Raw genomic sequence first — 24,139 nt, forward strand, 5'->3', positions numbered from 1 at the left:
GTCTTACATCAAAGGGAAGGCCAAGTTATTTCCTAGGCAGCCATGCATCTGTCTGTCCTGCTCCCAGCATCTGTGTAGGCGAAGCTCAGGTTTTCTTTGGATTTTTATTTTATTCAATCAGTAGTCGAAAAAAGAAAAGCCTTTAATCTGATTTAGAAAGAATGAGTAGTGGGTTGGTTAACTAAAAAGTTGATCAAAGTAGGAAATCATTAATAAATGACATGTATTTTAAACATTTTAACTTAACCTAAATATATGTGAATTTACTAGTCTTTTGATGTTAAGGTCTTTTTATGACAGCCACTATAAACACACTTATACCTTACTTCTTTTTTCCAACTTGAACTTCTTTAAAGATGAAGAACTTGAAGCAAACTGAATGTAAGAACCTAGATTTTTATTATTTTCTTAATTTTGGAAATCTTTTCACCCATACTAAAGCAATAGGAATTATATTTAGTAACTCTCTTTCCAAAACATTCTATTTAACCCATATAATAAAAGCCTTAAGCAACCATTAGGCAGAATAATTGGTCGCTGTGATGTGCACTGACCCACCAGAGGGAAGATGCTCAATGCAGGAGCTGCCCCCTGGTGGTCAGTGCGCTCCCACAGGAGGAGTGCAGCTTGGCCAGAAGCCAGGCTCACAGCTGGCAAGTGCAGCTGCCATGGAGTGAGCCTCTCCTGACTCCAAGGCATCATTACCTAGCAGTGGCAGCAGGCACAGCAGGCCAAGATGAGCATGAGCAAAGCAATGCCTGGCCTCAATTTGGGTTCCTCCCTGGCCACCTGCCAGACTGCGAGAGGGATGTCCGACTGCCAGCTCAGGCCCGATCCCAGTGCCGTTCTTTGTAGAAGGCAATCAGTCTGAAAAACTCAGTGACTCAGGGAAGCACAGAGAACTCAGGGTGAGCCTGCCTCCATGCTTGACTCACCCACTCGATGGTATTCACAGGATGGACTGGGGTGGCCCAGCCCGTGCATATGCAGCAGCTGCTGAAGCTCATGCAGCAGGCCGTGCAGCAGCAGAAGGCCATCCAGCCACAAACTGGCAGGGGTCCCAGACTGTGAGGGGGCGCAGACCAGGCTGAGGGACAACCCCCCTCAGTGCACGAATTTTGTGCACCATGCCTCTATAGTTTTCTTATAAACAGTGATGCTTTTTCTTCTCACCCTCCTGTTTCATCCATCTAAATATTTTTTTACATTAGTTAATCATGATATCAAGCCTAGCCAGAGAAACTGGTGTGAAAGTCAGCCCAGCTAGTGGGAGCCTGGGTTTGGGGGCATCCTGATGTGGTCCTAGTCCACGGGGAAAGCATGAGCACCTAGTGAGCCAGCTTCTGTGTAAAGAAAAAAAAAAGTAATGTTTAAACAGAGACCAAAATAAAAAGTGTGATTTTGTGAATGAAAGGAAAAGATGGATACAAAGAGAAGACAAAAATAGAGATACACATACTTGAAAGAAAAATGATTTCCTGGTTGAACAATTAAGGGGGAAATGTGAACTTTGATTAAACTGAAATGGAATGTACTTAAGATTCATGTCAGTGGACCACCCTGTTGTATGGCCTAAGCAAGAACATAGGGTGTCTTAGTTCCCCTATATTCATTTCACTGACAGTGAAAATAAGTAGTGGAAAATGCACCTCAGATCAGATGACCCCTTGTTTCAGGAGGCAGACCATTGGATATACCGTGCTGTGATTGATTGCTTTTAGATAAATTACGACTTATTTGATCATTGCATTTGTTGCAGGGTAGCCTCATGTAACCTATTACACAATTCTAACAAGTGATGGCTCTTTTGGTAAATTATTACCTATCTGAGCATTACCTAACCTGGGAGTTCAAGTCTGTGCTCCCACAGTAATGACACATGAGGAGAAGCTAATGAGAAAAGGAGTTGGTCCAAAGCCTCTTCCTCATTGCTCGTCATTTCCAGGTGGGGTTTTACTAGTAATACTCCTCCTAATTATTCCTTTTTTCTACAACGTTCAAACCTCAGGGAGTCCAGTGCAAGGTCGTGGAATATGTGGAAAGTCCATCAGTCCCTCCTATTGAGTATTTTAGTGAGGCTTTTGGCACAGATTCAACGCAGCCTACCAATTTTACCATAAAGTTGCCTGACACCTCGGCTAGAGGTTGGATGGGGCAGAAGTCAGTGTATTATTGGCTCCTTTTTGCGTTGGGAAATGCATTTCCTGTTGAACCAGGCACAGGTGTTTCTTATGCCAAGGTCTGCAGTGAGTAAATATACAATTCTTTGCTGCCGAACAGCATTAGTTGACCTGTTATACACTCTTCATTTATCTGGGAGGTAAAGATCTCTCTAGTGGGAAGCCTATTACTCTAAAAAGCTATGGTCCTGTTGCAGATTCCAAGGGTATCACATAAAAGATATTTTTTGTAGTCGGGAGGAAAAATGCCTCACAGGTTTCTAATGTCAGGAAGGATCTTGCTCTCATAATCTGTATGTGCTTTTGTTAATTCTCTCCTCTTCTGACTTCTATATTGGATTTTGTTTTGTTTGTGGAACTGAAAACATCAGGTAGCTATTGGAAAATAGCCCACTCTGGAGACTTTTCCTTCCTTCAGCCGTGAAGATGGATTTGATGTCTTATTTATGACCTGTAATCTTTATTGAAGGAACAAAATAAAATAAAAAATCAATCCAGCCAAAGGCACTTGGCTTGAAGCGGATGTTGGTAGCAGCCAGTGTAGTTTGTGGGAGTTGAACTCCGCCTGGCGTGTGGACTGAAATAGAGTACCTGACCACCTGGTTACTGTGCTCAGAAGCACCCCGTCTTCCTGTGAACCCCAACTCTCACGCTCCTTTTCAGGGCAGTCTACTTCGTCCGGCATAAGGAGTCCCGGCAGCGCTTCGCCATGAAGAAGATCAATAAGCAGAACCTCCTCCTCCGGAACCAGGTCCAGCAGGCCTTCGTGGAGCGGGACATCCTGACATTCGCGGAGAACCCCTTTGTGGTCAGCATGTACTGCTCCTTCGAAACCAGGCGCCACCTGTGCATGGTCATGGAGTACGTGGAAGGTAAGGCAGCCTGACACGGAGAATATGACCCCTGGGCCGAGATGCCTTGCTCGTTGGTGTGGCTGAAGCTCTCTCTGTTTGGGTGACATCATAGCTGTGTCCACCCAGGAACCGGAGCCGGGCAAGGAGATGGCTGTGTCTCGGTCATTATCTTGTGATAATTGCTTGTAAAGAGCCTGCTCTACCATAACAAAGGGGAATTTAGTGCTATTTGGGAAAAGGTGGTTGTTCTTTTTTTGATAGCTTTTAATTCTTATTTTCTCCTCTCAGTTAGTCATTAAATTTAGAATATATTGATGGATTGTTTCTTCTTTTTATCACATATCGTGACAGCATTCATTACAATTGATCTCTTAAAGAATTAATTAAAAGTACATCCTTTCTGCATTCTCCCTCCTGGAAGCATGCCCCCACCTTTCCCTACAGATTGCCCCCACATTCCTGCATCTCCTGAACACTGAGGGGCCCCAGGAGACTTGCAAGCAGGGAGCAATGGGCAGCGGCAGCTCATCCCAGATAACCTCCTGGATCCTGTCTCCAAGGCCCCCTTTTCTCACTTCCCAGTGAGCTGACAGAAGCCTAGCCTTGGATCACTTCTGTCACTGTGACCTTGTAAAAAAAAAAAAATGTTTTTTGTTGATTTAGAGAGAGTGATAAATTGAGAAGGAGAGAGAGAAACATTGACGTGAGGGAAACATGGATGTGAGAGAGAAACTTGGATCAGTTACCACATACACACCCCACCTGGGATTGAACTCACAACCTGGGGATGCACCCTTCCTGGGAATCGAACCAGCAACCCTTTGGTACATGGGAGGATGCTCAACGAACTGAGCCACACCAGCCAGTGCTGTCACTGTGACTCATTTCTCAGTCACTTGTTGACATACACAGTTAATAAAACTAATTTTATTAAGCAAGGGCCAAAACAATGTTTAAAGCATTAATTTAAGCTCTTGTAATTGTTTGAACAGAGTCCCAAAACTATAAAACTGAAAGAAACCTTAAATATCTTTTAGTTCAACTATTTCCTTTTGCCGATGAAAGAACTGAAACCCAAGAAGGGGGGAGACTTACTAGATATTCGGTGTAGATATAAAACAAAAATATAGCTTGTCTGAATACTACCCATTGGTGTTTTCCCATACCAGTACTTTGCTTTATTAACCTTTGTTGTGGTTATTTTAACAACTACCATTTATCATGTGTTCAATGTGTGTTGGCAATATCCTCAAATCTTTTCATAGATTGTCTCACTTAATCTTCACAATAATCCTGGGAGGAGTGACACTGTTACTACACTGATATTACTGATAAAAGAACCAAGAGGAGTTTCTCTAAGATCTGCCCACTCAGAGGTTAGGATTGAACTCAGGCAGCCAGATTCCAGAATCTGTGGTCTTCACGGGCATATTTTAAATTGTCACCATGTTCCTAAAATTACTCTAGTGGTTTTTCAGTTTTCAACTCCACATCAGAGCCAAACCTGCTCTCTTCAGAGTACTGCTTCTTGAATAAAAATCTGTATTTTCTCCACACCACATCTTAATGAGAAGCATGGTTACTTAACACACAGTCTCCACCTGTGATGTGATATGCCATGTCTGTGAGTAAAGGCCATTCTGCTTTGAAAATCCGAAGACTAAACTAGGCTGGTCTTCTTCAATCCTGGCCAAGGCTATACCTCATCAGTCTCTTTCTTGTGTTTCCTAGGGGGTGACTGTGCCACCTTAATGAAGAACATGGGTCCTCTCCCTGTGGATATGGCCCGAATGTACTTTGCTGAGACGGTCCTGGCCTTGGAATATCTGCACAATTATGGAATAGTCCACAGGGATTTGAAACCAGACAAGTAAGTGCACTGATGAAATATATCTTTTTTTTTTTTTTTTTACCACAATATAAAAATTTCCTTAGGTCTATAAAACTGTTTTCTTTTAATACTCTTTTACACATTTTAAAATCCTCCCATAATGTGTCCAAATGAGTTATTTTAAAGTATATATGGTATAATCCTTTAAAGCTGTGATGCTTATAATAATAGCTTATAAGAAACAAAAGAAAAAGATGACTTTGATCAGGGTTAGTTAATTTTTTGAAAGGCTTTAGTCTATAAACTAATGAATAGCTACAGACGCTGCTACTAGTTTTCTGGATAGTTTCTGCATTGGTATCATGCTTATATAATCCTTTTGTACTGAAAGGTGATTTGCTTGATATTCTATTCTGTTTTATTCATAATTGGATGTAAAATTTTAAAATCTGTGTAGAGTTCATTATGGTATCTGACTTGAGACATAGATAGACCATTTTTCTCCAAATGACTAGTTATTCATCTCGATGCCAGTTATTAAATGTTTCATGCTTCACATTTGAAAAGCCTCTAAATGCATTACATGTTAATATGTATAGCTTTTATGTGCGCAGAAAGTCGAATGATAAATTTAACTTAGGTTTATTTATTCCAGAAAACTTGGAAAGTGGAAAAAAACATTTTTCTTTATATATTTTTAGAAATGCACAGCATTACTGAGCAAAGACAACTATTAGAATTTTATCATATTTGCTTTTAGTAGCTTTTTTACCCCAACTCCTCTGTTCCTATAAAATGTTAATTAACACTTTAATTTTTCTCTAAAATGAAAAACTTTAAAAATATAAATTCATAAAGCTGTCAAATGTGAATGTGATGCATGTATAAGAAATGTAGGTTTTGTGCTAATGCATAGAAATGTAAATTTAACTCAGAAGTTGAAATCTGAAACAATGCTACATTTTCCAGTCCCAGCTCCTTATCTTAGGTCTCATTTGAGTCACAGATGGGTTGCTTATCTTAGTTCCTGATGTGTGACATGGTATATTATTGTACCCTTTTCTTTTCTGTTGTCTTACTCTGAAAAAAGTAGATGTCAGAGTTCCACACTGGAATTTTCTGAGAGTTTCAGGTTGTAGATGATAGTGTACGTGGCTGCTCCAGCAAAGATCAGCTGGGCCTGGTCTCTGGCCTTTCCTTGTGAATTCTACTCAGCTGCCAGATGCACATATCTGACATCTTCCTGTGATTTTGTCTCTTCCCAGGCTGGGTTTCTCATAAGGTTGACATATATATACTAAATAGTCTTACAGTTGACAAGAGAAGGGAGAGAGTTAAAAAAAAAAAAAAAATAGAATGAGCTGCAAAGTGAGTGTTGTAATGTATGTCTCTCTGATTTGTAGTTTGTTGGTCACCTCCATGGGGCACATCAAGCTGACAGATTTTGGATTATCCAAGGTGGGACTGATGAGCATGACTACCAATCTTTATGAGGGTCATATTGAGAAGGATGCTCGCGAGTTCCTAGACAAACAGGTAAGCTTACATGCTGTTCGGGTCTACAGAGAAACACAGAGTGCGGTATTGCCAGTGAATTTCGGAATCAGCATCAGTGCTGAGGGTTTAGATGTCTGTATAGGCCTTACATTTAATAAAGTGCAAATTGCCTCCATTTTTCTCCGTAGGCCTCTTTGAACTGTCCATTCCTCCGCATCCCTCCCCCAACATTATGGTCTATTAGCAAGATGAACAGCCTAATTGCACACAAGTAGGAGTGTGAGAGAGACAAATGGAGAGCTGTTTTTGTGAGGAATTCAGGAGTCTCAGTAGAGTACTCGTGAAGCTCATGATGCATCGTGCAATCACGGGTGCTAAAATCTGAGCCATGGCCCATTTCCCTTTAAGCATGCCTCATTACCATGTGCCCACAATCTGTTCATTGTAAAGTTACTTACGGTAAACACATCTCAACTGTCACGCTTTTATAAAGTAACCAGGATGTGAATACATTTGGGCCACACAAATGCTAAAACTATCTCTGAGATTGACAGATAAAAAAAAGACATGATTTTACATTTAAGGATCATAGATGTGTTTAATATTGTAAAATAGGTAAAGCCACCAAACAGGGTCAAGCGATTTGCTTGAAATGGCATGTTACAGATAGTTTGACATTAGAATAGAATTGTAAACCGTCCCTTTATTTACAGGAATTACTGCCCTTGGTATTAGGGATGCCAACTTATCAGTGCTGTTTTTACGTCCTTTGTCCATGTGGTTCCATGTGGTTGAGCAGGTGCACTCTGGGCAAAATAATTGATGTTTGGCCCTGCTGCTCATTTTAATTTACGTCCAATATTCCCAATTATTCTAATATTGCAATCATCTTTTAGGTCTGCGGCACACCTGAATACATTGCCCCAGAAGTGATTCTGAGGCAGGGCTACGGGAAGCCTGTGGACTGGTGGGCCATGGGCATTATCCTCTATGAATTTCTGGTTGGATGCGTGCCATTCTTTGGGGACACTCCAGAAGAGCTATTTGGACAAGTCATCAGTGGTAAATATCATCAGGAGTTATCTTGAAGCCCCTGTTGGGAAGCAGCTATTGAATGTAATTTTATGAAGTATCGCTGAATTGACTACTAAAATGTTAACCTTTGTCAAACAATTTAGCCAACAGATTAAGAGAACTCACTCATCATCGCACATAACTGGCTTTCACAATATCGAGAGAGCAATTTGGGTTGAAAATGGATCTGAGGAAGTTTTGTTAACATGGAATTTGGAAATGTACTGGCAATGTAACTGATGTTTATGGTGTGCTTTTTCTGCAAAAGAAATTGGTGTGGGACTTGCAAATGAGCTCATTGCTGTCCGGTCTTCCTTTCCATTGTAGCAAAGCTGCCCTGGGAAGAGAAGGTTAATGTGGTAACACTTACATAAATGGGAAAAAATGGCTAAAGGCACAACAAAGAAATTAACAGAAATGTAATAAATCCTAAAACAAATGTCTACCAAATAACAAATAATGAGAATGGGAAGGAGGCAAATTTAATCCACAGATTGTTAATGATTTCATTGGTAGTTATTATGGCGTAATGTTATTTCTGCAACAGCTGTTCATCTTTCATTTAAAATTCAATAACCTTTAGATCTTAACCTGCAAGCTGACCCTAACTATTATTATGTGGCTCCTGGCAAAACTAAATGATAATTAAATAGGCTCTATTACTACCCTACCTGCTGTGTTTATAAATTTCCTCTAACCATAGACCAAAAAGGCCTCTTTTCTGAAAGTTTGTCAGTCATTACTGGTATCCCCATCACCTACCTCTGGTCCATTCTGGATTGCATTTATGGGATCCAGCCATGGGAACGGGAGGAAATTAATTTTGGAGCCCTTTAACCACAGCATTATTTTCTGTCATTGACTTTGCAAGTCAGACATATTTGTAAACTTTAACAAAGTAGATTTGTGAGTCGCCTGCAGTGAATAACCCTTTTATGCAATATCTGAGCTGTTTATGGATTTATAACTAGGCTGTTTTCTGACATTCCAAGGCCTGAATGGCAAGAGGAATCAACTGTTTAATTAACACAAGCAGCAAATGCTGGCTTTGTTCTCCATGCCTTACGGCTCAGATGCATATTCATGTTTTCTTTTCCAAATCAGATTTAAACTGCGGCAGAAGAAGCTAGAGGCAGGCACACACAGAAATAACTCATGTTTTTATTGCATTTCCATACACACATGCATGCATACCTATCTCTAGGCAAACGCCTTTAGAATGTAGAACATAGTCTAATATTTATGACAGATTTTAAATACTTCCACTACTATGATTACTTTGAACTTGTTTTTCTCCTATTGACATTAGCATTTGGACCTTTCCTTTGTCTCTGGAAATAGTTGTATTTATGAAATTACTTTTTTTTTCTTGGAGTTGCAGAACTCTATGGCTGAGGATAGTAGGAGAGAAAACCTTACTTAGATCATCCCTGAATGGGTGCAGGTGTTTAGAGTTGCCACTCTATGACATCCTTGTCATAACTAGAAAGAGCAATTTATTGTGAACCAATTTCACTAAAGAAATATGAATCAAAAAGATGAAGGAAAGATACCACTTATTTTTTTTTATGTTTTTATTAATTTTAGAGAGAGGAAGGGAGTGGGGGAGAGAGAAATATCAATTGGTTCCCTCCTGTATGTACCCCTACCAGGGATTGAACCCACATCCTGGGCATGTGCCCTTCCTGGGAATCGAACCATTGACCTTTTTGTGCATGGGACAATGCTCAACCAAGATACCGCTTATTGAGTAGCATCTCCCTGCCTTGCTGAAAGCTGTGCTCTTCATGTCTTGTGAAACATGCTTCTAAAACTTGCCTGAGCCTAGGAATCAACCAGAGAGCCTGTTAACATGCTCTCTCTGATTCCGTGGGTCTGGGGTGGGGCCTGAAAGCCTGCCTTTCTAACAGTCTCCCAGTGGACGTCCATGTGCTGGGACATGGACCACCATTTGAGCAATCAAGTTGTAAATGACTTCTCTTCCTCCTAGATGAGATCAACTGGCCTGAGAAGGATGAGGCGCCACCGCCAGACGCCCAAGATCTGATCACCTTGCTGCTCAGGCAGAACCCCCTGGAGAGACTGGGAACAGGTTAGAGCACATGTGCTTTAATTTGGCTAATACGCAAGAAATAATGTCTGTGTGCAACACTCAGAGGTTTGTGCTTGTCCCTCTTTCTTGTTTTTTTGCATAGGAAACATCTGTTAGTTGATGTAGAACATGACCACAACACATTATAACAATAGTATTCTGGATTTTTTTTCCTGACTCAGAGCAGTACATACACTAGGAGCATGGGGTGTATGTTTGTCTTTGTTGTTGTTGCAAAGCAGAAGTTATTCTTACTTTGTTTCAATTAATAAAATTTCTCCGGAAGAAAAACCTCAAAGTCCATGTCACTCTTCAGCCTGAAAAGCATGGATCTTAAATAATTCAAAACAGAGGATTAGAGATGTCCATCTTTTTTGTTTGGAGTTAAAAAAAAAAAATGTATTCCCAGAAGGATTCGACCCAGCGTGTTATCATCTACAGGCTTTGAACTGATCACTGGGAAGGAGTGCGTGGGGTTGGACCACGCGGTGCCATCGTGGTGATCAGTACCAAGGACAAAGAAAGGGGATAGAAAACTGTGGACTTTCAGGGTTAAGGCGATAATAGATTTGTTAGTTGCTGATTATTTTTCCTGACAGTTGTGCTACCAGTTTTTTATTTCTGCTTCCTCTTTTCCTTTTCTTTCTTATATTCTGAATAGACAGACTTAGAGATCCCAAGATAGAGTCCCAGCCCACCTCACTATGCAGATTTTTATAGATGAGACTAAATATTGAATATAAACACATACAACACATACACACACACAGCAGACAGTAGCCACGATTTCCAGCAGTAAAAATTGGCTTGATGGGTTGTTTACTGAGCTGTTTCATTCTACTGCATTTTAATAGGAATATCAGAAAACATGGAAGAAATGAGTCTCTCCCTCCTTTTTTTCAGGACAAAAATAATTTTGCAACAGCTCCAAATATTTATCTCACATTGTTCCCCACATTTGCCCATAGCTTTTCTAGTTGGAGAGTTCTGTTCTTGCTGAAGTAATTAAAGCTATACCGCCAGAGTTTATGATGATTCATTAAAACTCATGAGCTAAATCTTTATTTGTAAATAAAGATTTATTGAAACAGCGATGCCATTCATTCACATTGTTTGTGGCTGCCTTCATGCTGTCGTGGCAAAGTTGAGTAGTCATGACAGACTAGATGGCCCATAAAGCCTAAAATATTTCCTATTTGGCTCTTTACAGAAAAATCTTACAGACTCTGAGTTAGAGAATCAGAATTTAAAATCAGGGCTCAGTTGGGAAAACCATTTTGAGTTGAATCTCTCACTGGAATCCCATGTGCTCCTTTGCTTTTTTTCTTTAAAAAAAAAAAATAATTAATTTAAAATATATATATATTTTATTGATTTTTAGGAAGAGAGGGATAGAAAGATAGAATCATCAATCGGCTGCCTCCTGCAGGCCCCCTACTGAGGATTGAGCCTACAACTCTAGCATAAGCCCTGATTGGGAATTGAACATGACCTCCTGGTTCATGAGTCGATGCTCACCCACTGAGCCATATTGGCTGGGCCCCTTTGCCTTTTTCTTTTTAATTTAATTTTATTGTTTAAAGTATTACAAATAGTAATACATATGTCTCCGATTTTTCCCCATTGATCTTCCCCCAGCTTCCCCCCCCCCCCCCCCCCGCCCCCGGTGTCTTGTGTCCGTTGGTTGTGCTTATATGCATGCATACGAGTCCTTCGGTTGGACTCTTACCACCACTTCCCAATACTCCCCAGCCTTCCTGCTGTAATTTGACAGTCTTTTCGATGCTTCTCTGTCTCTGTATCTATCTTTTTTCCAATGGGTTATAATGTTCATTATCCATAAATGAGTGAGACCATGTGGTATTTTTCTTTCACTGCCTGGCTTATTTCACTTTGCCTTTTTCAGTGGATGAGTGAGCCTTAAACTAGGAAGGGTAGCATCAATGAAGGTAAGGGCACAAAGGCTGGAGACAGATTGAGTTTAAATCTCAGCTATGGTCCTGGTCAGGTAGTCACTTGGTTAGAGCATCAATCCTGACATGCCAAGCTTTTGGGTTCAGTTCTCAGTCAGGGTGCATACAAGAATCAACCAATAAGTACATAAACAAGGGGAACAACAAATCAATGTTTCTCTCTTTCTTTAAAAAAACAAAAACCAAAAAAGCACACACCAATCCATCAATAAATAATTCTAAATCTCAGCTGTGTGACCATGGGCCATTTGGTCCCCTTTCTGTGCCTCATATTCTCACCTATAAAATGAAGCATATAGTAGCACCTCCCCGGATTATTGTGAGAACCATAATAGAACCTCGAGGACATTGCCACTGCTGGCATGTTGTTTCCATTTTCTGTGTGTGTCATCTCATGCTTTCCCCTTTGGACACATGGGATACAGAAATGGTGCCTCCTCTCCCCAACCTTTGAGCTGATTGAACTCTGTGAACAACGTCTTTTACCTTCTCTCTCTGTCTGGTTTTCCTCTTCTCTGAAGTGACTAGAAAACTTATTTCCCTGTGCGACCTGTAGACAGATGTGCTTTATGGTTCAAAAGATGAGAGTAGCTGTCAAAGAACTGGTGTCAGGGCTTCGTGTGGGACAGGGTATTGAGGAGTGATTTTTACTCGTTGGAGAAGCAACAATGCACACACCTATCTCTACTCTCAAGCAAGTGTCCCAGAGAACTGTTGTTCTAGGTAACTAAAATTATACTAGAATCAGCCCACCCTCTCTGAAGAGTCCCCTTCAGTGTTCACGTTAGTTGGAATTTTCCCCAGTAATAGTTTGCCCATTTCCCTCTAAGCATACTTGGGTTCTTGATTGCCCTTGATTTAGCGAGACAGGGCTATGGTGATGGTCAGCACATCCATGTTTGTATATCACATGCTGCAAGTTCTCTCTCTGCACATTTTCTTCTTGACTGCTATTTTCTGTCTATTCGTTTTGACAGTTTGGGAAACAAATCTCCTAGCACAAGCTCAAAGGAGACATTTGAAAGCCCCTGCCCAAGTTCTCAGCATGGTCAAGAAGTGCTTCCAGCAGGGCTCGGAGGGAGAGGCTAAGAGTCCCTCGTGCCTGCCATGCTGCTTCCAGTGACAGCATTTTGGATTTAATGCATATTTAGCCGGAAAAATAATGCACCGTGAAAATGTGCAAATGCACATTTGCCCAGGAGACTAGAGAGGCTGAGAAAAGCAGTGTGAAGAACATAATGGATGTTTAAGAAACTTGCATGAAAGAAGAGAAACACCCAAGGGAGAACATTAGTGCCAAGGCATAACTTGCAATTCGGGAACTTGAACTGAACTGGACTTTTGAACTTATAGAGTGTTGAGTGTTGAGAGGCAGCCTGGCTCATTGGATTTTAGAGCTGCTCAGATGTGACTGACTTCTACCCATGAACCATGGCCCCCCCACGTGTACTGGAGGTCTGGAGTGGTTTCTTCATTGCCCGAAATCTCAGTTTTCTAATCTATAAAAAGGGCACGTTATACACCTCACGGGGTTTTGTGAGGACTAAATGCAAACGTGTTGGCGAAGGTATCTAGTACATTAACCTAGTACATAATAGGAACTCAAGAAGTGATCGGTTTCATTTCTCTACCCGGTAAATTCTTAGGAGAGCGTCATTTGCATGAGTCCCGTGTCTGATGATTTGCATTTGGCTCATAATGCCATCACCCTTATTGTGCCAACAGTTTAGCTGAGAGATGATCCCCCTCTCCCCCCAGTGTGTCCTTTTCATTGTTTTGTTCCCCATCTCTCCAAACATTCATGAGAAACAAGACCCACGGATAGCAACCTTCTCTTGGGGCACAAAGGCCAGAGGGTGAGAAGTGTGAACTGAGTCAGCAATTGGCTGACTCATCGGGGAAGACCCATTTGTTTTATGCTTTCACCAGCTTGTGCTCCAAAGGGTAGCAGGCAGGGGAGTGAAAAGCAGACACTCTGAACGTGGTTCAGAAGTGCCCTTTGAGTCCTTGGCTCAGGGAGCTGTGCTGTTCTGGGTAAATCGGAGCTGCCATTTGGTGTGGCCATATGAGAGCAGCTGAATGATGGTCAATGTAGTGGGAGGTGTGGTGACCACAATGTAGGGCTTGACTCTGTGGACCAACAACGAGGAGGTTGTCCCTGACCCAGTGAGGAAGTTGGATAGATAGATATATAGATATTTAAACCCTTTAACTTCTCCAAGATGAAAGCACTGAAAGAAAATGTTGCTGGAAGCTGCGTTCCGGACATTGATTGGATGAGAGCCGGGGTGCATGGAGGACTGGAGTGGGACTGTGACAGCAGCCCCAGGAAGAGGCTCTTCGGCTCCGTTCTCCAGGATTGGCAGTTGTGAATCCATCTGCAAAGCAAGACAAGAAAGAGAGCATGGCAGGATCTGAACTAAAACACACCTCCCCCTTGTATGACCTATGGCATATGGCACAGAAGGTGGACGTGGGTGTTTTTAACGCTTACTCTCGGGATCGTGGTCCAGGATGCCTGTCGCTTATTCTTATTAGTTTCCCTACCCACAAACGGAGTGGATGGTGCCTCCTGTGGGGGTTACTTTCAGTGACGGGCTAAAGGAGGTGCAGTGCCTCTGGTCTCTGGTGCAGTGCTTGTCAGCCCTCCGGCGATGCTGCCGGTACTTAGCTGTTGTCATCAGCATCCGACTTCAGCGTTGTGCTGTGAGCATGGGGAAGGCCCGCCTGCGACCTGGATGAAAATTCTAATCAAATGCTTTGTAAAGAAGAACCCATTCCCCTTCTGGGGGGTGATTCCCCCTCCTCTGCTCTTTTCTCTCTATACCGTGGTTTTCAGAAGACTAGCTTCCCTGGCTGGGTTTAGAGGTCTGACCTGCACTGCGGCCTGGAGGGGCTTGCTGAGGACAGAGCCCCATTGGAACCATGCAGACAGTTCCCCCACTCCAAGACGCATACCCATTGTTCATCTACCTTGCGTTCCTCATTCTGCTTCTCCTGTGGCCCCCTGAGGACAGAAGGAGAAGCATGGGCCACACGTGCATCAGCGAAGCATTTACATCACACCCAGAGGAGCATCTCCTGGCAGGGAGGCTGGCTAGACCCTGGTTTCAGTCTTGGGAGAATCTCTGTCTTCCGGGTGGTTTTTCAGGGTCCATGCTGCCTTCTGTCCCTTACCACCAAACAGTGTATGTGTTTGTGGCAGCCAGCGGCCTCGTTCTTGTACTCTGACTTTATAGCATGTGCACCTTCTCTTCCTTCACATGGGCATAGTGTGATATTTTGATGGGACCTGCCCTTCAAAATCACTCTTTGAAATTATTAACTGAATTAAAAACATTATTTCACTGAATCGTACTGTCATGCTGAGTTGGCAAAAAAGAAGCCTAAAACTTAGGAATAGTGATAGATTTTCATTCACTGCACTATAAACCTTATCTTCCTGTTTCTTAGTTAAGAACCCATAATCCACAGAATCTAATTCCTACCTATGTTAATGAGCAATCCAATAAAATTGAATGGTAACCATTATATACTATTTAGGGGAAAATTCATCTTTATTAACCCAACCTCCGGGGGAAATGCTACTGTGAACATGTTCCGTGCCTTGTTAGAATTTCGGTGGCTTTGTAATGAGCAAGTGTGCTTGGGGCCAACGTGCGTCCATTTCCCCGGGTTCAGCTTAATGTGATTTTAAGTGGCCACATCATTAACCTTTGAAAAATGGAAGAAGCCCTGGAAAAAGTTAAGAATGAAGAACCATGCCAGGGCAGCTGCTTTTAGCAACATCAAATCTGCTGATAAAGTGTGGGGGGAATTTGGAGGTGTTTTGGTTGAACAATGAGAAAGTAAGATTTCCATGACATTGTTCATTCTCTGTTGGTTTTGGGGCATGATGGGTGGGGTGGGGAAAGGAGGGAGTGTTGTTCTTAAAAACACGTGTTTCCCTTTACTTGGATGAGAGTTTAACCCTTTTGCTTCTGTGCTTCCCCACGTCTCCCCACCCCAGGTGGTGCGTATGAGGTCAAACAGCATCGCTTCTTCCGATCCTTAGACTGGAACAGTTTGCTGAGACAGAAGGCGGAATTTATTCCCCAGCTGGAATCCGAAGATGACACGAGTTATTTTGACAGTACGTGCATTACCTGACATAAAACATTGCAGGAAATTATCTCTTCTTGTCATAGGACCTTCCAGTCTAGAACCCATGAGTTCTTACACATAAGGTTGCTCTGGTACAGAAGCAAATCATTAAAAGACCGACATTGAAAGCTGAAATCTGAGTAACGGGAACTGTTCCCAAACGTTTCTTGCAGCTCGGTCAGAGAAGTATCACCACATGGAGACGGAGGAAGAAGACGACACCAATGATGAAGACTTCAACGTGGAAATAAGGCAGTTTTCCTCCTGCTCGCATAGGTTCTCAAAGGTAAGTGAACTATGGCACAAATACTCAGGCTCTCTCTGAGGGACGCTGCCACTGGCCAGATGTGTGGTGCCCCTAAACAGTTGGGCACAGTTGTCAAAACCACCCACAGTATTTTGGAGCTTGGGGTCTCCTGTACTTAAAATTCCTTTTTGTTTAGCGAAAGTGACCCCACCATCTTGATAATCCAGAGTCCCTACCCCTCAGGAGTATATTTCTTAGCTTCATTTTCCACAAATTTATACCTTTTTTCTTGGAGGCACAGACTTGCCACTCCTAGTCATCAGTGGAGTGCAGTGGAGCTATGTGTATGCTGACTTTGCCTTGCGTGCCCTGGTGTGGCTCGGTGCCAGGCTGTGGAGGCACCCACCCATTTATTGCATGTTGTAGTAAATGAAGAATGTTAGGCTCAGTGTATGCAGAACCTTCTCCTTTGAGTTGTATGGATTAAAATTCAAAGGAGAAGGCTTAGTCCTTGACATAAGCTAAGATCCTTGGGGGTGGTTGATTGTGGAATAAGAAAGCCTGGTAACCAGTAATAGAAAATGTAAGTTATATTAAAGTGGCAGTTAAAAGTTAAGCTAGCCGAAACCAGTTTGACTCAGTGGATAGAGCGTTGGCCTACAGACTGAAAGGTCCCAGGTTCGATTCCGATCAAGGGGCATGTACCTTGGTTGCGGGCACATCCCCAGTAGGGGGTGTGCAAGAGGCAGCTGATGGATGATTCTCTCTCATTGATGTTTCTAACTCTCTATCCCTCTCTCTTTCTCTCTGTAAAAAATCAATAAAATATATATTTTTAAAAAGTTAAGCTAGAATTTTGGAAATGATCAAAGATGATAAAATTGGTGTTTGAGAAAGACGCTGCCTTTTTTTTTTTTTTTTTTCCTGATAGTGGTAAGATTAAAACAAGCAATCAAAACAAAGAAACCTGGTATTTCCGAGACAAGGCAGCGGGGCCCTGGGAAGATGGACAAGGGCCTAGAAGGCACCTGCCTCCCTTTGCTGTTTCCGGGAGCTGTGCCTTTGCCATGGCATTGGCATTTTGCATGAATGCTGTTTAGCTCTTCTGTAGCATTTAGTGATTTTAGTGTTCCGTACCTTTTCCTAAGTGTCTACCAAGCCTGCACCGGCAAAGGGGCCAGCACAGCCCTCCTATTTATAGAAAGCACGTGGAGAGGCAGGGATCTCCCTGGAGGGCATGGTGGCAGGTGTGCCCAGAGCCAGGACCCGAGCGTTGACATCACTGAGTGCTGACTTTTCCCAGCACCTGTCCTCTGCCCATCAAAGCCAGCGCCTCCACTCTGCTTCCTTCCCGCTGTCTCCTGTTCTTAGCCACTCTCCTCCTGACCCCAGTAAATGAAGATGATGTAAGAGCCCTTCCCAGGAGAGTGGCAAAAGGCTGAGCGGGGCTGTAGGCAGTGCCTCCTGGGCTGGGCTCCCAGCTTCTATGGTTGTCTTCCATCTTCCCTGTGGGTCAGCAGAGGTCTCCAGTTTGCCTCAGCTCTGATCTCCTTCAGAAATCCCAGTACCAACATAGGAAGCTGCCTGACTGTGCATGTCATTTATAAGCCAAACAAATATCCCTGACTCGCAACCAAATATGGACTGTATCCCCCCACCCCACACGCATCTGAAACAAGTCATTTATCCTTCTCTTCGCACTCAATTCCAATTCATTTTTCTTCTTCCCAGCCCTAACTGGTGGCCATTAAATCTTTTTCTCTGGTTCTCTTTTTTTCCAATTGACTTCATGGTTAAAAAGTAATCTAAGGTGTGCATTGATCCCCAAGCCTAGAAACCCCAATGCATCTATGGACTCTGTTTGCAGCTACAAAGTTCATTCCGGGTATGGTGAGAGATTGATGCATTCATAGCTCTCCACTCCAAAAGAGAAAAAAAAGTTACACGTTGACCATTCATCTCAGGACCCAGTAAACAGCATTGGAAAATACCTCCTGGACACAGTCCCAATTCATGCTTTAGTTATGTTCTCAGGGTTTGCTCCTGAGATTTGGGTATTTTTTCTGACAAACTCTTTTAAGAAGATATTAATAAGCACTGACTCTTTACCCTCCAGGTTTTCAGCAGCATAGACCGAATAACTCAGAATGCAGGCGAAGAGAAGGAGGACCCCGGGGACAAAACCAAAAGCACCACGTTGCCATCCACGGAAACGTTAAGCTGGAGTTCGGAATATTCGGAAATGTAGGTGAAATGCCCGTTAAGAAATACAAGCAGCAGCTACTAGAGCTGTGGTTCTTAAACCTGAGCGTGCATCGGAGTCACCGGGAGGCCTGTGAGAACACAGGATGCTGGGCCCGTCCTCCGTGTCTGATCCCCTAGACCAGTGGTCTGCAAACTCATTAGTCAACAGAGCCAAATATCAACAGTACAACCATTGAAATTTCGTTTGAGAGCCAGATTTTTTAAACTTAAACTTCTTCTAAAGCCACTTCTTCAAAATAGACTCGCAGAGGCCGTGGTATTTTGTGGAAGAGCCACACTCAAGGGGCCAAAGAGCCGCATGTGGCTCTCGAGCCACAGTTTGCCGACCGCAGCCCTAGACCCTGGTGGGGAGGGAGAAGGGTAGGGGGACCTGAGAGGGTGAATCTCTGGCCCATTCCTAGGTGATGTCCATGCTGCAGGCCTGGAGGACACACTTTGAGAACCACTGCACTGGACATGTCTTCATTAGACTTCTCTGACTTCCATACGTACCTGGTTTCTTACACACCTCGAACAGTGTCTGATTATGTACGTACTCATGACTCTGTTTTTGTTTTCAATTAAGGCAACAGTTATCCACATCCAACTCTTCAGACACAGAAAGCAACAGACACAAGCTCAGTTCTGGCCTGCTTCCCAAACTGGCTGTTTCAGCCGAGGCAGAGCCCGATGCGGCTGCTCCCTGCGCCGGCGACCTCCACGAGGAGCCGGAGAAGCCAGCCCTTCCTCCTGCCGAGTGCGCTCAGGAGGAGCCTGAGGTCACCACCCCAGCCAGCACCATCAGCAGCTCCACCCTGTCAGGTAAGCCCTGGGGTGGGGCCTGCCACCCAAATATCACCCCCTCGTCCTGGGGCTGGCCTAGCCAGGTGGGGGTGATGCTGTTTCATGCTATTAGACTCTAATTTCTTGGGCTTGGGGGATTAACTCTAAGAACTAAGATGTGTCAGATCTTTCTGAGTGCATGGCCATGCAGCAAACCATTCTTGTTTCAGCTTCACCTGAGAGCCCGTTTCAGCTTCCACAGCTGGGTCCATGGGATCCTGTGGTGATGGTCAGGACCTACCAGGAGAGCATGTCCTCTGGTGTTGGTGCAAAGGCACGTCTTGGGGAATTGCATCTAACTCATGGTTAGGAGTAAGGGACAATATCAGATAGTCAAATGGTCAGAGCTACCCTAAAAGATGCCCTAAATCACCTGTAAAGCAGTAGAGCAGAAGCCAGTTTTCCCCCTTGAGTTGAAATAGGTAGATGAGATGGCAGTGGTTTTTATGAAGCGGCCAAACCCAGTGCTTAGCTCTCTGCACTAGTCTCTGAGCCAGCACAGCAGGGCGTCTACTGCTGGGAGATGCAGGATGGCTTTCCTGCGCCTAGGACCCAGGGAGCAGGGGAGTCAGGAATACTGACCAGACTGGTGCTTTATGCGCAGAGGAAGCAGCCCCAGTGCAGGCAGAAGTTGCCTTCCCAGCCGGGTGACTGGAATTAGGAACTCCGGAGGCAACTTGGGCTGTTTGGGAGGCAGCCCAGAGGCGTGCCTTGTCCATGGAAGCACTTGATCACATTGCCTTTGTGTGAAGTGAGCTCCCTGGCAGCAGAAATGGCATCCTCCTATGTGTTTTTGATGTTCACTGTAGCGTGGATACTTACTGGCCCTCAAAAAGGGAGGCGTCCTCATTAGATAATCAAACGTTCACTTCCCTCAGAGCAAGCCCTGAAGGTGAATTTAAAATATTATTTGGTTTATAAAAATTTTATGCATGGCATATCCTTCTACAGAGCAATATGCACTTATTCTTTAAAAAAAAAAAAACAAAAAAAAAAAACATGGATGTGGCTTAGGGTTGCTGTCATAAATGTTTTCATTCAGCCATATTCAAAATGTTATGTTGCTAACCATAAATGATTCCAGGATTTTTCATGAACATTTTTTTAAACTAACTAAATATTCATAGTGTAAATTTTAGAAAATTGTTTTTAAGAAAACAAACTTTTTTGGGTGGGTTTATTTGAGCCTCATTAAAAAGTTTTGTTCTAGGAAGGAGACTTAACTTGGAGTGGAAAACACAATACAATGTACAGATGATGTATTATAGAATTGTACACCTGATACCTGTATTATTTTATTAACCAATGTTACTCCAATAAATTCAATAAGTAAGAAAAAAAAAAGTTTGATTCTATAGAGGAGCTTCATATCTACTTATAGTTTATCATGGGGGAAACTAAGGTGGGGTTTTTCTTTCCCCTAGTCACCTTAGTTCTCTTTCTATTAGGACAGTGGTCAGCAGAACCAAATATTAGTCAACAGAACCAAATATCAACAATACAACCATTGAAATTTTTTTTGAGAGCCAAATTTTTTAAAATTAAACTTCTTCTAATGCCACTTCTTCAAAATAGACTTGTCTAGGCCGTGGTATTTTGTGGAAGAGCCACACTCAAGGGGCCAAAGAGCCGCATGTGGCTCTCGAGCCACAGTTTGTCGACCACGGCATTAGGATAATTCCACTTGTCCAAATCCTATAAAGCCAAGAGAATAGCAGTATATTTGTAGTGTAGAAACAACATAGTAATCTAGGATCCCTGACCATTTTTAGTTCATCTTGGTAATCAACCAGTATTTTATATTTTCAGTTACTAAGGTCTGCATTTATTTCTAAGTTTATTTTCTTCCTCTGAATAGAGTATATTTACCGCCATTTAAAATGTATTCTTAATATGGTGAATCGCTGATGATCTCTTAGTCTCTTCAGCCTCCTCACTATCAGAAAGGTAGGAGGTAAAGGGAGGGGTATGGTGTCTAAGCATTTGATAGATGACTTTCATAATTAAAAAAAAAAAAAATCTGCCTAGGTCCTGCCATGCATTTTGATTAATAGATTCAAACCACCTTTCTCTCTGGCTCCCCCAGACACTCACTAAAAATAATCAAAGACCTTGGGGGCTGCACAGAATAGAGAGATGAGCTGATTTGCTCGTAGCCAAGGGTAATTAGGGAACCTGAAAGCCGTGACTGCAGGAAAATTAAATTTGTTGATTTTCATATTGCTCCACCATCAAGAAGAAAGAACCCTTGACATTTCTAGAACATTAAGGTGACATTATCCGCTGTTGGCAGAGTGGAAGCACGTGTGTGGTGCCGTGCTGGGAAATGCGACAGCAAGGAGAGAGGGTCGAGGGAACCCTGTTCACACTCTGGCCTTTAGGGAAGGACCACTCACACCAGTTCCTCTTTTTTCATGGCTACATTGTACCTGAAACAGAAAGAAAGTAAAAGTCCTGGAGTAGTGCTCCATGGCATCCAACAGAGTATTCATCGCACAGGGATTCAGCTTTTCGTTTCATACTCGTCAGTGACCTTATCCAAGTGAAATTAGAAAGGAGAAGGGAGAGTGTGTACCTTACCCCGAAGTAAGCTTGAGGCTGTAGAGATGAGATTTTTGATTTGTGAAGCAGTTTTTATCAAGTCCTTCAGCAATAGATTTCTTTAGAATGATTGGAACTGATGCACTGTTAAGCAAGATTGAGTTTGGCATAAAGAAAGACTGTTGGTATTTATTGGAGCCACATGCGGCTCTTTGGCCCCTTGAGTGTGGCTCTTCCACAAAACAAATAAGATTGTCTTGTTTTGTCGGTCAGATGGGTGTTGCATGGAGGTCCATGCATCTTTTCCTGTTCCCACGCACAGTAGGTGGCCATGGACAGTGCTGGGCCCTAGCCCACTCTCCCAAACCCCAGGCTTGCCTTAGCTTGCACCCCTTCTGGAGTCTGTGCCACCTCCCATAACCTAGGTCCGGACTTCAGCTGTGCATTCGAGTGGCGTGTAGGTAGCATTGTGTCAGAAATGTTAAGTCTCATTAAGCGCAGCACTTTTCAAGGCGGAGGATGTCCTATGGTCAGCACTTTAAAATGTGCTGGCTGGTCTTTCAAAAGATCATTTGTAATGGTATTACATTCTCTGTATGGATTAGATATCTTAAGGTGATGATAGTTTGAATGATTTATTAAAGCACAGGCTCACAATTTAGCATTTAGAAGTAAAAATGCAATAAGCATTTATTTTTCTGGAAAAACAAGATATAGCATCAATGGTTTAAAAAGAAAACAAAAAACAAAAAACACAAAATAGCAAACAACACTGGTAGCCTGTGAAAGAAAGAGGAGTAGAGACCAGGGTGGCCACTGAACTTCCCTCTGGGAGCCTCAGCACCTCACTCTGAGCAAAAACATTTTTACTTCCGGACCGCACAGTCACCTGGCCGACATCAGTGATCGTCCATCTCTGCACCCTCCCATGAGGTTACAATCTCTGATCATCCTCTGCGGAAGACAGTCCTCATTTTTTTTTTTTAAACTAAAAATATCTCCTCCAGTTCACATGAAAGGTTAATAAAGTTAAAAAGAAGGCATGGCTGGCTTAGAGGGGAAGGGGGCCTCTTCCCACAGGTCTAGTAACTTGAGGGCAGATCAGCACGCAGCACAGACTGGAGTAAAAGCCAGGAAGGTGTAGTGAGCCACTGAGTAACGTAGCCAGGAATACCCTTTGTCCTATGAAAATTGCAAGGAGCTTAGAGGGAAAAGGGTAAGGAGGCAAAGGAGACACTTTAGGTACCTTTTTTTGTAAGTTGCACACCTAAGCCTAGGAAGATGGTGGGAGATGACACGGGTTTGCGTCTGCATGACATGATTAAATGATATCCAGATATCAAAAACCGTCATGACCAGCATTCCTAGTGAGGATCATCGCTATCAGAGGACAGTATACAGTAGGCGGTCATAGTGTGCATACAGGTGATGCTTGCTTCATAGCATGGTGGAGGGGGGCAGAGTCGTCTCTACCAGGGTTGTGAAATACAGATTCTAGAAAGTAATGATTCTACTCAAACGGAGCCATTGATGTGAGCAGGCATATTCAAGTAGAATGAAACCCCTTTCCTCTTTCTTCTCCACACCACCTTTCTTGAACCAGTTGTGTTTTTGATGTTTGCCGACATCGTCTGGATCAAGAGCCACATGGGAGTATGTTTCCCAGCATTCGTCCTTCCTTCTCTCTCTCTCTCTCTCACTCTCTCTTCCCCTTTCCCCGCCTCTCCTCCCCCAAACTTTTCTTGAACGTGTTTATCCCTTCTTCTTTGTGCAGTTGGCAGTTTTTCAGAGCACTTGGATCAGATAAATGGACGAAGCGAGTGTGTGGACAATACAGATAATCCCTCCAAGCCACCCAGTGAACCCGCTTCCCACATGGCTCGGCAGCGCTTAGAAAGCACAGAGAAAAAGAAAATCGCGGGGAAAGTCACCAAGTCCCTTTCCGCCAGTGCTCTGTCCCTCATGATCCCAGGAGGTAGCATAGCATTTGCTTGCATGAACTTGTGTGGTCTGTGCATGCACCCCTCTCCCCCCACCTCCGCCAGTGTGGAATGCTGACTGAGGCACCGGACTGCTTGGAGAAATAAGCCCAGCCCAGCTCGCTAGAGCTCCCCCTGCAGGCCCCCAAGCTCCCAGAGAGTATGGGGCCTCAGGTCTTCTCCCTTCTTCCTGCATCAGGAGAGGAGGCAGCCTTCCTTCCCAGCAAAGCCTTATATATTTTTTTATTTGTTTCCTTTTCTTTTCTCCCCCTTCCAGGTGAAGGGATAAATTCCCCTCCTGAATAATTTTTCTTCCCTACACTATGCATCATTTATATACTTTACAGAGCTGTTTACAGCATCTGTGTTGGAAAGCTACACCTAGTTTTTCTCATCTAATTAATGAGGAAATAGAGAAAACATGCCTTTTTATGTCTGGGATGCAAAGAGTCACAAACAGCACTGAAATTATAAGTTTTCCCAGCCTTGTCTGTTGAGCGATGCTTCCTCCTACTGGCAGTCAAATTTTCTGCCCTGTATTAGAAAACCGGGGTTAATTGTGGTCTCCTTGAATCGCAGTATTTTTCCACAACTTGGTTTTGCCTCTAGTAGTCACTAAGTCGGTAGTAATTCCACTGGCA

The 24,139-nt window shown here is 43.1% G+C and overlaps 1 protein-coding gene across 15 annotated transcripts in view; it reads left to right on the plus strand.

Moving 5' to 3' along the window:
• Positions 1–24,139, plus strand: part of MAST4 (microtubule associated serine/threonine kinase family member 4) — a 508,313-nt gene that overhangs the window by 465,202 nt on the left and 18,972 nt on the right. For 10 of the 15 annotated variants that reach the window (XM_084880866.1, XM_084880860.1, XM_084880867.1 and 7 more), the window contains 10 exons: positions 2,844–3,052; positions 4,766–4,904; positions 6,269–6,401; positions 7,259–7,424; positions 9,427–9,528; positions 15,511–15,633; positions 15,818–15,930; positions 18,008–18,135; positions 18,722–18,957; positions 23,294–23,494. In XM_084880866.1, coding sequence (XP_084736992.1) covers positions 2,844–3,052; positions 4,766–4,904; positions 6,269–6,401; positions 7,259–7,424; positions 9,427–9,528; positions 15,511–15,633; positions 15,818–15,930; positions 18,008–18,135; positions 18,722–18,957; positions 23,294–23,494 — 1,550 coding nt within the window. The remainder of the gene's footprint in view (positions 1–2,843; positions 3,053–4,765; positions 4,905–6,268; positions 6,402–7,258; positions 7,425–9,426; positions 9,529–15,510; positions 15,634–15,817; positions 15,931–18,007; positions 18,136–18,721; positions 18,958–23,293; positions 23,495–24,139) is intronic. The other 5 variants (XM_084880868.1, XM_084880862.1, XM_084880864.1 and 2 more) reach the window with 1 other exon arrangement.

Source organism: Pipistrellus hanaki (assembly GCF_964339955.1).
Source record: "Pipistrellus hanaki genome assembly, chromosome: 4".
Taxonomy (NCBI): domain Eukaryota; kingdom Metazoa; phylum Chordata; class Mammalia; order Chiroptera; family Vespertilionidae; genus Pipistrellus; species Pipistrellus hanaki.